The 14,094-nt window shown below is 38.3% G+C and overlaps 1 protein-coding gene across 2 annotated transcripts in view; it reads left to right on the top strand.

The window, feature by feature from the left end:
- The window catches only part of MYO5C (myosin VC), a 145,943-nt gene that overhangs the window by 112,962 nt on the left and 18,887 nt on the right, over nt 1-14,094 (top strand). For both annotated transcript variants that reach the window (XM_027840855.1, XM_027840856.1), the window contains exons 33-35: nt 2,659-2,746; nt 3,822-3,920; nt 4,479-4,633. In XM_027840855.1, the coding sequence (XP_027696656.1) occupies nt 2,659-2,746; nt 3,822-3,920; nt 4,479-4,633 (342 nt within the window). The remainder of the gene's footprint in view (nt 1-2,658; nt 2,747-3,821; nt 3,921-4,478; nt 4,634-14,094) is intronic.

The raw sequence follows: 14,094 nt of genomic DNA, 5'->3' as shown, positions 1-14,094 counted from the left end.
ATTGCATTCTGTGATTTTTAGTGTCTACTTAGAATAAGCTGTCCCACATACAATCCTAATTCTGGTCCACCAAAGAAGTAAGCACATTTTATGGTATCAGGTCCCTAAAGCATTTCTTTCCCCTGTATTTTCTCTTACATACATATTCATAGACTCCAGTCTTAAAGCCCTCCTGGAGGCTGTAGGTATAGGTGAGTTAAGACTATAAGTCAGGGGAGTGCTGGTAAATATTTAACAACCAACTCTCTTAGGAGAAAAAATGTGCCATGACAAACGTTTTAAGCTTAATCTGCATTATTAATATTTTCTCCATCACTCCCTCAAGTGTAGACAGCCAGCAAAACAGGGAATCAAGACCTGATCTTTAGTGTGCCAATTACCAAGGTGCAAATGCTGATGCTGAAACATTAATAGTCGGCTCTAGCCCGCTCCAGTACAGCCCTATCCTAGATGATCCTGACATGGAGGGGTAGAACCTCACTAGCAGCTAGCCAGTGTATCAGAGCCAGCCCTCTACCACAAATAAAATGAAGCTGCTTACTGGATTCCCTCTAAAGGATACCTAGCATTCTGTCAAGAGTGTCCATTCATAGGTATTTTACGGCGCCTTCTGTGGGTGTAGTGTATGTGTGTATCCTGTGTGCATCCTGTGTTTTTAAAAGGGAAGAGAATATTTGGATCAACATCCTGATCACTCTACATTGGCATAGCTTTTTTTAGGTATCATTTAGTTCGGCTTTCTCATTTTATAAATGAAGAAACTGAAGCCTGAGGGGGAGGGTGGTAATGATTCCCCCCCAAGGTCACAGAGGTAGTAAATAGCAGAACCAGAATTCAACCCTAGGACAATTAACTCCATACTGAGAGCTCTCTCTTCTCCATCACACTGCACTGTGTGTACTGGTGTGTGTCTATATATATATGTATGTATATTTTGATGGTTTTCTATTTGGATGTGAAGATATAAGAGAGAATATGCATAGTGGGTTTGGTTTTTCTATAAGTGCCTTATATCTGTGTCTGTGTTTGTGTGTCTATATCTTTGTGAGTATGTGTAGGGTGTTCTCTGTCAGTGATTCTCATAGTGGTTGGAGAGTATCCATAATTTCTGTATCCTTCTGTCTTAAAGGTACCTGTCTCCCAGTAAGGGTAGCCAAGTCTGAGAAGGTCATTTAGCCCCCTTCTAAATGAGAGTAACAAATACTGTCCAGGAAGCAATCATTGAGCCAGGGAAACATCAGCTCTCAAATTGCTCCTAGACCAATGTGAACAAATCCTATTTTTCAACAGTAGAAAACACGTAAGAGAAATTTCATGACCACAACTGAATCTTAACTCTTTTTATCAGTATAGCATGGGAAATGGAATACTTTGAGGTGGCAAAGAGTAAAGGTAATTTGTTGCCCAACCTAGGATCATAAATTCAGAGCTGGAAGGGGTCATAGAGGTCATCTGCTGTGACCTCTCCATTTTACAGATAAGCAAACTGAGACCCAGAGAGTTTAAGTGACTTGCCCTAAAGTCACACAGGGAGTAACGAGATAGGGTTCCGCCACTGCTATCTCTGCTCACTGTACTCATGTTGCCAAAGCTGTGTAAGCACTGGAGAGATATGAACCAAGATCATAGTACATCCTTCCTCTCTAGATCTCTGAGTGCTTTTTTTCTTTCCCAAAGGAATTCCTCCCTGGGATACTGTGAAAAATAATTTTTATCTTGGAGATTCAGAGCTCTACCCCCAGTCCCATTCTCTAAAATTCTTCACAAGGACATTACTGATAATGAGATTGCATTGAGTCTTACCCTGATCCGACCCCAAACCCAAGCTTGAATTGCTTTTTATCAAAGGTATGAAAGCTCCATTGTGTTCTGCTCAGGCTTGAGTGGAGACAGATTCTTCTGCCTGGACAGCCCAAGGTTGGGAGTGGTCTGGTATGATAGGGGGGTGGAGGAGTGATCTGATAGAAAAGTTATTTCCTCTGTCAGGAGGTGGGGTGATATCAGCCCTTGTTGAAAAAGTATATAAACTGGGCACCCCAACTCCCAAATGGAGCCAGTTCTGGACTGTAATACCCATGCAATGCATGTCACCAGCTTGAGAGAAAACATGGATGCACAACCTATTTCATTTGTTTTTCTTAGAACAAACTGTGGAAGGTTGGCAATACATATAAGGTGCAAAGACTGCAAGAGGTAATAACTGAATGAAAAGGGGATTGACAACATCAGTACTTCCACTAAAGTATTTAGGGGAACCATATAGTGGAAATAGGGTTGCATTGATTTGGCTGACCTATCCCTTATGGTGAGCTCAGGGTGTGATGAGAGTGAATGTTGTGAATGCAGATGGAGAGAGGTATGGAGTACAGCTAGAGCTTATGTCATGTTTGGTCTCCTCCCCTCATTTTATCATGAAGAGGGAGGATATTCTCAAGTATGTTTATCAATACCTTGTGAAGGCTTATACTGCCCTTGAGCTTATTCATGCCAGAACTGGTGGAATAAGTGAAGATGAATCTGTGTTTCAAACTCAAAGAGTTGTGTAAGTTCTACCAGCTGAGCCCAGCAGGCATTGGTATGTAACATTTTATGTCAAAGGAAGCCACATTCTTTGAAAAAAAAATGAGTTTATAACCCAATTTCCTTTTGTTGTTACAGGATCTTGAGGAAGAGTTAGACATGAAGGATAGAATGATTAAAAAGCTGCAAGATCGAATCAAGACTCTAACCAAGACAAATGAGAAAGGTAAGAGAGAGAGAGAGATTTACTTTCTCATTTTCAGTGGAACCTACCTCTCAGCTAGCTGTCAGTAAATCTCCTAATAGTGTCAGCAAAGAAATGAGACCTTCTTTTGTATTTGCATTTTAATGACTGGGCAAGTCATTTGCCTTAATCCACTGGAGAAGGAAATGGCAAACCATTCCAGTATCTTTGCCAAGAAAACCCCAAATGGGATCAAGAAGAGTTAGACATGAGTGAATAACAAATGTAACTCTTGAAACCCAAAATGGCTTCAAAACTCAAAGGAATATATTTTTAATGATAGATTTTCCAACACTTATAGTCTGGAAGGGAAATATGTAAGAGAGACAATCCTACCCGGCACCCCTCAGGACCTACTATATCTGTAGATACCCAATTGGCCAGTTTATAAAGACAACCACATAATGATTTTGACCTCTTCCTCTATCAAACTATTTTTTTTAAACCATAGAAATGAACAGGGACTAAAATTGACTGATCTGAATTTCATCTTTAATCTCTTATGCCCACATCCATATTCACAGAGACTGCCTTCCAAGAAAGGTAATTAGAGGGAGGTGGAGAAATCAAGGAAATGGATATTTCATCCTGAATATTGGCTGCCCAACATAATTAAGTTTTCCTCCTCAGATGTGCACAGTGTGGAAAGGACTGATCAACTATCCAATGGCCTTTTCTTGTCCTTCATTCTTATGACCCCTCTACTGCATGAGACATTGCTGACAACCCAGAACTGTTTTTTTTTCCCTGTGGTATCTGACTTTCCTTTATTCTCCCTCTCTTCTCCCATTTCATTTGCTAGCTTTTCTGGTCCTTTTTTATTAAGGAATGAGTTGAATTAGATTCCCTCTGAGGTGTTCTAAATCTGTGATTCTCCTTTCCTTAACTATGGTCTTCCCTCAAGCTTCTGCCCTTGACTCTCTGAAAGCTAGAGGGTGTCCACATCCCAGGAAGCCACAATGGGGCAGGTGGGAGTAGTCTCCATTCATTTAGCTTTTGAATATACTATCTGGCACTAGACTTGTGTGCTTTTCTGACTGTGGGATTTTATTTTCAGCCAATGAGGTACATGCTTCTTCAGAACCCAAAGAGTACATCGGAATGATGGAGTATAAGAAGGAAGATGAAGCCAAGCTGGTGCAAAACCTCATTCTTGGTATCTTTCTTGGACACTTGGGATGTTCCCATTAGGCTCAGGAATTTAGATATTAGGCAAAAACCATAATGACCAGGGATTGATGACCAAAGAGATCTTTACATTCTTTCCTCTCTACCCTTTTAGTTTTTTCTCTCTCCTTCTTCCTTCCCCCCAGCTGGCCATGGGACTAAATCTAGTCAGAAACAAAGATGGTCTAAGGAACAAATCTTACCTAGGAGTTTCACATGTGATGTAAATACTCATGGTGGTCACTGCTGATTTGGTGTACCTCCCTCCTTCTGAAAAAATGTAGTCTGAGAGAAGGTGGGATGAGCTAGGACTTCAGACTCCTGCTCAGGCCTTAAATTGATGGAATTTGTGGTGCATAGGGGACATGTAGACAAGAATGGCACCCATGTCTAGAATAAGGCAGGACTCTAAGCAGGGCAAAACACACCAAACCCACTTGCGGTCAGTCACATTAGAAGAAATTAGAGCAACCATTATTTGAAACAAATATAACTAGCTGAATTAACACTTTGTAATTTTATTTTTCTTCCCTCCTTCACCCCCTAGATCTAAAGCCACGTGGTGTGGTTGTGAATATGATTCCAGGCCTGCCAGCTCATATCCTATTCATGTGTGTACGTTATGCAGACTCCCTAAATGATGTCAGTATGCTAAAGTCCTTCATGAATATCACCATTAATGGCATCAAGCAGGTCATTAAGGTAGGAGTAACATTTCCTCACAAAAATGTTGGGGGTACCTTCCCCAGGTTATGATGGTTTCAAGCTCTAAATTCCAGCTCTGAAACAATCAGTTGTGTGACAATGAGAAAGTCGTTCAGCCTCTGTGGACTCATTTCTTACCTGTTAACAAGGTGATAATGATAATTGGCAGTCTGAACCTCATGGTGTTGTGATGAAGAAAATGCTTGTAAACCATATACTGTTTTTATGAATGAGTTTATTATTGTTGTTACTATCATCAACTTAGGATTGGAGGGTGAAAGAATAGGACATATGAAAGAGATGAATTAAAAACCAAAAGGAAATCTCCCAAAGGCTTGGGGAACAGGAACAAATAGGATAGTTGTTTTCAATAAGATAAGCTTTTTTATATAGGCTTTAAAGAAAAGTGGCTTATTCTTCCTTCAGCCAATCATTAGAAATTTCATGTGTCCCATCAGTTTGATTGGAGGACTCTTCAATTTAATCAGGGACTCCCTTGATCCACCTCACTTAGATTAAATTTGTGCCACTACAATTTTTATGTAGGGATGGAGGATGCAGGGATTGGATGTTTTTTTCTGCATAGCCCCAAAGGGCAAGGTAAAAAAATTCAGTTCTGGTTTGTCAGCAGTCTCATGCAATAGAGCAATGGAAAGGAGGCAGATTTCTGATCAATGTAAAAGGAGAAATAGAATGGGCTGCCTCAAGGAACTAATAACTTGTCCCTTCCTAGAGATCTTGAGCAGGAGGTAGATGATTCCGTGTCAGGATGCTGTAGATGGGATTTGTTATGTGGGTAGTGGGTTGGATAAAGTAAACATGTTCCTGGACAAATAGAATTCTAGTGCAGGAAGCTGCTTTTAAGACTAACCTAGCCTTTCCCTTTCTACCTTGTGGCATCCTTGGCTAGCCACCCAAGTCCTTCCTTCATATATAGTTAGAGGGATATGAATAATGTGTCTAGTGAAAATACCTTGTTTTCCTCAGAAAAGAAGATTTAAAGAAACTTATAGTTAGATAAATGCCCTCATTTTTCTCTTAGTCAAAGGAAAGATGTAGAGTAATTATGATAACATGCTAAGGACTGTTATGTACATAGAAGAAGTTATAGGCTTGTTTTGTTTGGCTCTATGGGGAAGATCTATATATAATGAATAAGGGTTATAAAAAGGAAGATTTAGACTTCCTAATAGTTAGAATTATCCAAAAGTAAGTAGCATGGGCTATCTTGAGAGGTAATGTGTTGCCCTCATCTAAGGCCTTCAACAGATGTTGGGCAAACACTTGTTGGTTCTCTGGTAGAAGGAAAAAAAAAACTCTTACAGTCTGTGGTTTGCTTTGTTGTTTTGTAAGAATCATTGATCAAACAATTTCCTTGTGATTTCCTAGTAGTAAGAACTCCATTTCTTACTGTGACTCAATTTCTATAACTGCCATCTCATCTAACTAGCTACCAAGCCAGTTTTAGCTAAGCCAAGGATGCATATCTTGCTTTAACTTTATCATCAAGTCATGCAAAAAAAAAGAAAAAAAAGGTTAATCAGAACATTTACTTTCCCTTACCTAGAAAGAATTTCTTATATTTGTGGGTGCCTATGCATTTCATTAAAGATCTACCTTGTTTTACGTAGCAAAAAGTGATTCAGAAACAGCCTGGCACAGTGGATAAAGTAAACTTTGGCTCAAATGCTGCCTTTAACACCTGGGTTGAGTGATCCTAGGCAAGTTAATTACCTCTTTGTGCCCAGGGAAAGGCTTCTTGCAGAAGGGGAGTTGATAGTTTAAGCCAGGAGCCAGGCATGGGGGACAGCCAAGTATGTATCAATCACATATTAAATATATTCAGAGAGATAGGCATGGGAAGGAATGTAGCACAGAATGCTTTATTAGGAATTATCCTTTTGTGATGTGAATAATTGTCTACTATCTGTTTTGTAAATTCAGATTTTCATATAGTGGATCTTGTTGAAGCAGGTGAATCTTTATTTTTTTTTTCATAATCAAAAGGGTTCTATCCTTAATTTCCCTGTTTTTCTGCACTAAACTCTTCCACACTAAAGATTTATAAAGTAGAAGATATGCATGCATCATAAGTTTAAGACGTTGGAATTGATCAGAAATGAACAAAAATCCCTTCCTCCCTTGCATGTTCAATCTCTCAAGTTGTCCTGGCCTTTTCTTCTCCATCATTAAACATCTAGGTCTCTCACATCCTGAAACAAGTCTTTACTTGCCCTCCTTTAGCTGTTTATCTTTTTTTTCACTGCCAGACTTTCTGAATGAGTAATCTACATTCACTCTTTCCACTTCCTCAATGCTTCCACCCCCACCACTCTCATGAAACAAAATTCAGTGAATTCATTCTCCTTAACCTCTCTGCAGTGCATATGACACAGCTAATTATCTTTCATGAAACTCTCTACCCTTGACTTCCATGACACAATTTCCTGGTTTTCTTCCTAAAACATTAACCCCTCTTACCCCCAAACTGTTAGAGTTCTCAAATCTCAGATATAGGTTCTCTGGGCTTCTCTATCTCTACTTTTTCCTTTCTAATTGTTTTAGCTGTCGTTTCTAATGCTGTTACAAAAAGAACCTTAAGCTCAATGTAAGGAAAAACTCCTTAATAATCAGGAGTATTCAGAAATGGAAAGTGCTACTCTAGAGATAATGGACTCTCCCTCACTAGAGGTCTTCACAGAAAGATCTGATAATGACCATTTATCAGGTATGCTGTAGAGGGGATTTTTTACTATGTGTGACTTGAACTAAATGGTTTCTATGGTTCCTCAGAAATTCTGTGGCTCTATTCTTTACCTTTACCTTCGATCTTGCTAACCTTTAGTTCTCTATCTCCAACAGCTTAGAAAACACCTATATACTGTAACGTCACACTCAAAACATACCAAATTGAATTAATTATCTCTCTCCTTCTCTGCCTTCTAAAATGGATTCTTCTACTTGATAACTCTATTTCATAAGATCATAAATTTAGAACTTGTAGGGATCTTAGCAGCCTTATACTCTAATCTTCTCAATGTTTTTCCCCAAATACATGTAAAGACAATTTTTGACATTCATTTAAGAAAAAACAAACTCAAATTCCTTATCACCCCTGTTATTCCATATGGTACTAGAAATGTAAGCATTAGCAATAAGAGAAGAAAAAGAAGTTGAAGGAATTAGAATAGGCAAAGAAGAAAGAAAGCTATCACTCTTCGCAGATGATATACCTAGAGAATCAAGAGAATCAACTACTTGAAATAATAAACAACTTTAGCAGAGTTGCAGGATATAAAATAAACCCACATAAATCATCAGCACTTCTATATATTACTAACAAAGCCCAACAGCAAGAGATAGAGAAATTCCATTTAAAGTTACTGTAGACATTATAAAATATTTGGGAGTCTATCTGCTGAAACAAACCCAGGAACTGCATGAACACAATTACAAAACACTTTTCACACAAATAAAGTCAGATCTAAGTAATTAGAAAAACATCAGTTGCTCATGAGTAGGCCAAGCTAATATAATAAAAATGACAATTCTAATTTATTTATTCAGTGCCCTACCAATCAAACTACCAAAAAATATAACAGAATTCATATGGAAGAACAAAAGTTCCAGAATATCAAGGGAACTAATGAAAAGAAATGCTAGAGAAGGTGACCTAGCAATACCAGATCTTAAATTGTATTATAAGGCAGCAATCATCAAAACTACTGGCTAAGAAATAGAGGGGTGGATCAGTGGAATAGGTTAGGTACAAGACATAGTAGTCAATGACTATAATAATTTATTGTTTGATAAACTCAAAGACTCCAGCTTTGGGATTAGAACTCACTGTTTGACAAAAACTGCTGGGAAAACTGGAAAATAGTATGGCAGAAACTGGGCATAGACAAACATCTTACAGTTTGCCAGAATAAAGTAAAAATGGGTACACTATTTAGATATAAAGGCTGATACTGTAAGCAAACTGGGAGAGCAAGGAATAGTTTACCTGTCAGATTTATGGATAATCAAAGAATTTATGACCAAACAAGAGAGAGAGAACATTATAAAATGCAAAATGGATAATTTTGATTACATTAAGTTAAAAAGTTTTTGCACAAATAAAACCAATGTAACCAAGGTTAGGAGGGAAGCAGAAAACTGGGAAGGAATTTTTACAACCAATGTCTCTAATAAAGGCCTCATTTCTAAAATATATAAAGAATTAAGTCAAATTTATAAGAATACAAGTCATTCCCCAATTGATAAATGGTCAAAGGATATGAACAGGCAGTTTTCAGATGAAGAAATTAAAACTATCTATAGTCATATGAAAAAATCACTATTGATTAGAGAAATGCAAATCAAAACAACTCTGAGGTTCCACATCACACCTATCAGATTGGCTAACATGACAAAACAGGAAAATTATAAATGCTGAATGGAGAATATATGGGAAAATTGGAACACTAATGCATTTTTGGTGGAGTTGTGAACTGATCCAACCATTCTGGAGAGAAATTTGGAACTATGCCCAAAGGACCATAAAAATGTGCATACCCTTTGACCCACCAATAGTACTTAATCGGCTGAATCCTAAAGAGATCATGCAAATGGGAGAAGGACCCACATGTACAAAAATATTTATAGCAGCTCTTTCTGTGGTGGCAAAGAATTGGAAATTGAGGGAATGCCCATCAATTGGGGAATGACTGAACAAGTTGTGGTATATGAACATAGTGGAATACTAATGTGCTATAAGAAATGATAAGTAGGCAAACTTCAGAAAAACCTAGAAAGACTTGTATGGACTGATGCTGAGTGAGGTGAGCAGAACCAGGAGATCATTGTACACAGTAACAACCACGTTGTGCAATGACTAACATTGATAGACTTAACCCTTCTCAGCAATACAAGGATCTAAGACATCTCCAAAGGCCTCATGATGGAAAATGCTATCCACATCCAAAGAAAGAACTATGGAGTTTGAATGCAGATCGAAGCATACTATTTGCTATTTTTTACTTCTGGTGTGTTTTGTTTTCTCTTTCTGATGGTTCCTCTCATTGGTTCTAATTCTTCTTTACAAAATGATTAATGTGAAAAAATGTTTAATGTGAATATATATGTAGAATCTGTATCAGATTGCATGCTGAATGGGGAAGGGAGAGAGGAAGGAGGTAGAGAAAATTTAAAACTCAAAAACTTATGGAAGTGAATGCCGAAAACTAATGATAAATAAATTAATGTTAAAAAAATATGAGTTCCAAATTCTCTCCCTCCCTCACCTCCCTGAGACGGTAAGCAAATTGATATAGGTTATACATGTTCAATCACACAAAACAGAAGTGAAAACAAAAATAAGGTGAAAAATAGTATCCGTTGGTCTGCATTCAGACTCCACCAGTTCTCTCTCTGGAGATGAATAGCATTTTTCATCATGAGTCCTTTGAAATTGTATTGGATCATTGTATTACTGGGAATAGCTAAGCCATTCACAATTGTTTATCGCATAGTATTGCTGTTCCTGTGTACAATATTTTGGTTCTGCTTACTTCACTTCGCATGAGTTCATTTAAGTCTTTCCAGGTTTTTCTGAAATCAGCCTGCTCATCATTCCATACAGCAGAGTAGTGTTCCATCATAATCGTATACAATAACTTGTTCAGCCATTCTGCAATTGATGGGAATTCACTCAATTTCTAATTCTTTGCCACTGCAAAAAAAGTGGCTATAAATAGTTTTATACAAATAGGTCCTTTTCCTTTTTTTTTTAATTTCTTTGGGATCCAGACCTGAGTGCTATTGCTAGATCAAAAGATATATAGTTTTATAACCTTTTAAGCATAGTTCCAAATTGCTCTCTAGGGTGGTTGGATCAGTTCACAACTCCACCAACAGTGCATCTAATCCTCTCATTGTGTAAACTGAGGCCCAGAGAGGTTAAGTGAATTTTTCAGTGACATAAAAGGAATGTCATAGGTGGGATTTGAATAAATCATCTAACTGCAAAGTCAGCACCACTATTATCCCAAGATCAAAAATTTATAAATCCAGTCAGTCACCAGATTCCTGGTGATATATTCCATGATTGCTACTCCCATGATAGTTCTTTACACGATGTCTGTATGACTCAAAAAAACCTCCTATCTAGTCTCCTTTTCTCTAGTTCTCCTCCCCTAACCAATCTACTACATACATAGACGCATACATACACATATATGTATCTATATTTATATAGATGTATCTCTCTATCTATAGCATATAGATAGAGAGATCTAGAAAGAGAATCCTGTCAGACCAATTTTCTTAAAATAGCATTCATCATATCATTCCACTGTTTAGAAAGTTCCATACTGAGGGCTCAGAGCAATTAGAACACAGAGGACAATCTAACTGTAGGTAGAGTGTGCTAAGAGAAAGGGCAGCCCATTTCCCCACCAGCTGATGACTTCTCAGGTTCTGCCCACCAACCTCCAAAAGGACATAGGCCAGTATTCTTTAGACAAGAGGTGTCAAACACCCAGCAGATTAAAATGTAATTGGGAAATATTTATCATAATAAATAAAAATATAAAACATAGATGTTATATTTTAAAATTAAGTCAATATGTGATTCACAGGAATCCTTATGTATGAATTAATGATCCCTGTTTCTAGAGTTTGACATCACTACTCTACTGTAGGAAGAAAGGGTGTCTTTTTGAATGATGATGTCATAAGGCAGAACCCCACCAGCCCTGACCCAATACTAGCTTGGGGAAGCCATTGCAAATAATGGAATCAGCATGAGGCTTGAAGTCAGACAATGGTATTGTGTATTTGTGAGAAAGTAAATAGATAAGTTCTGGGAGAGCAGAAGAGTGGGAGATGACAATAACTCACATTTATATGGCACTTAAGTGTTTTCCATATATTATCTCCTTTAGTTCTCACAGTAATGCTGTGATGTTCCCAGGGTTGCAAAGTGAGCATCTGAAGTAGAGTTTATACCCAGGTTTTTCTGACTACAAGTGGAGCCCTTTGTCCACTCTGCCACATTGCTCCTAAGCATCAGAGAAGTTTAGGTTTTATCCAGCAGATAATGGGTAATCATTGGGGATTTTCAAGGGAGGGGGAGTTATACAATGAAAACTGTGTTTTAGTAAGATTAGTCTGGAGGAAATACAAAGGGCCAATTGGAAAGGAAAGAGACTAGAAATATGAAGACCAGTTACCATATTATTGTAGTAATACAAACATATGGTGATGAGACCTAAACTATGATAATAACCATGGGAATGAAAGGAGGGGACCCTGGATTTGGTGAATGACTTGGATAGTAGGGATAAGAGAAAGGGAGGAAAAAGAAGTGGCTCACAGATTTTAAATCTGTGTGATTAAGAGAAAGATACACTTTAATCTTCTTCACAGCTCCATGATCCAGTCTTTCCTCTAAGAATACCTTCCATATATACTTTATTTATCTTGAATGGACTTCATTGTTTGCATGTTATCTTCCCTCCCATTAGAATATTAACTCCTTAAGAGCAGAGACTTTCTTTTTACCTCTTTGTATCCACAGGATTTACTATACTGTCTGGCATATAGTAAGCACTTAAATAATGCTTGTTGACTGGGGGTGGAGCCAAGACAGCAGAGTAAAAGCAGTGACTTGTTTGAGCTCTCCCCTAAACCCTCCAAATACCTGTAAAAAATGACTCTAAACAAATTCTAGAGTAGCAGAATCCACAAAAAGACAGAGTGAAACAAATTTCCAGCCCAAGACAACCTGGATAGTTGATGGGAAAGGTCTGTTGCACCCGGCTGGGAGAGGAGCACAGTTTAGCCTGGGCCATGCAGGCAAAGACAGGGTCCCGGTGAACCTGGAACAGGCCTCTGGACTAAATCACGGGCAGCTGTGGTGGTTTCCAGACCTCTCAACCCACAAATGCCAAAGATACCTTAGATGGTCAATAGGAAGGATCTGTCGAACCTGGGTGAGAGAGGAGTGAGGTTTGGCCCAGTCCTAGTACAGCGGCAGCAGCTGCTTCTGGAGTTCTTGGCCCACAGACAGTCGGGGGATCAAGGAGCTGATTAAAGGGGGATTGCAGGGATCTCTTTGCTAGCTCTGAGGCAGGATTCTCTTGCTTTGCCTGTGCTTGGATCTGGGTCACAGTTCTGGGTGGCGATCCTGGGGCAAGGAGGAGTGCTGACATGGTAGAGCTTATGGCAGCAGTGGAGAGGGAGTCCTCCTCACAGTTCCAAGGCAGAAAAGAGTGCTTGTGGTCACTCATAGACCAGAGCACAGGCCAGGAAAGGAGTAAACACCTCTCCTTTGATCATACCACCTGGAAAGAACTGAAAATTTACAGGTCCCTAGAAGTATCTCTGAAAACAGCTGCCCAAAATTCTGAAACTTGGGACCCTCCACCCTCCACACTGAATGCAGAGCCCTATCTTAAGAGTTAAAAAGTCAAGTAATTGGCTGGGAATATAAGCAAACAGCAGGAAAAAAACTCAGACTATAGGATGCTACTTTAGTGACAAAGATCAAAACATACAAGCAGAAGACAGTAAAGTCAAAGCTCCTATATCCAAAGTCTCCAAGAAAAATATGAATGGTCTCAGGCCACGGAAGAGCTCAAAAAGGATTTTGAAAAGCAAGTAAGAGAAGTAGAGGAAAAACTGGGAAGAAAAATGAGTCATGCAAGAAAATCATGAAAAACGAGTCAACCAGTTGCTAAAAGAGACCCCCCCCAAAAAATTGAAGAAAATAACACCTTAAAAAATAGACTAACCCAAACAAAAAGAGGTCCAAAAAACCAATGAGGAGAAGAATTCCTTAAAAAGCATAATTAGCCAAATGGAAAAGGAGGTCCAAAAGCTCACTGAAGAAAATAATTCCTTAAAAATTAGAATGAAGCAAATGGAAGCTAATGACTCTATGAGAAATCAAGAAATTATAAAACAAAACCAAAAGAATGAAAAAAGAAGACAATGTGAAATATCTCATTGGAAAAACAACTGACCTGGAAAATAAATCCAGGAGAGATAATGTTAAAAATTATTGGACTACCTGAGAGCCATGATCAAAAAAAAGAGCCTAAACATCATCTTTCAAGAAATTATCAAGGAAAACTGCCCTGATATTCTAGAACCAGAGGGCAAAATAAAAATTGAAAGAATCCACTGATCACCTCCTGAAAGAGATCCCAAAAGGAAAATTCCTAGGAATATTATAGCTGAATTCCAGAGTCCCCAGGTCAAGGAGAAAATATTGCAAGCATCCAGAAAGAAATAATTCAAGTATTGTGGAAACACAATCAGGATAACACAAGATTTAGCAGTTTCTACAATAAGGGATCAGAGGGCTTGGAAGATGATATTCCAGAGGTCAAAGGAACTAGGATTAAAACCAAGAATCACCTACCCAGCAAAACTGAATATAATTCTTCAGGGGAAAAAATTGATATTCAATG

The sequence above is a fragment of the Vombatus ursinus genome, unplaced genomic scaffold (assembly GCF_900497805.2).
Source record: "Vombatus ursinus unplaced genomic scaffold, bare-nosed wombat genome assembly UNPS02014848.1, whole genome shotgun sequence".
Classification (NCBI taxonomy): domain Eukaryota; kingdom Metazoa; phylum Chordata; class Mammalia; order Diprotodontia; family Vombatidae; genus Vombatus; species Vombatus ursinus.
Note: the sequence above shows the minus strand (reverse complement) of the source record. Positions and strands in the feature narration are given on the sequence as shown.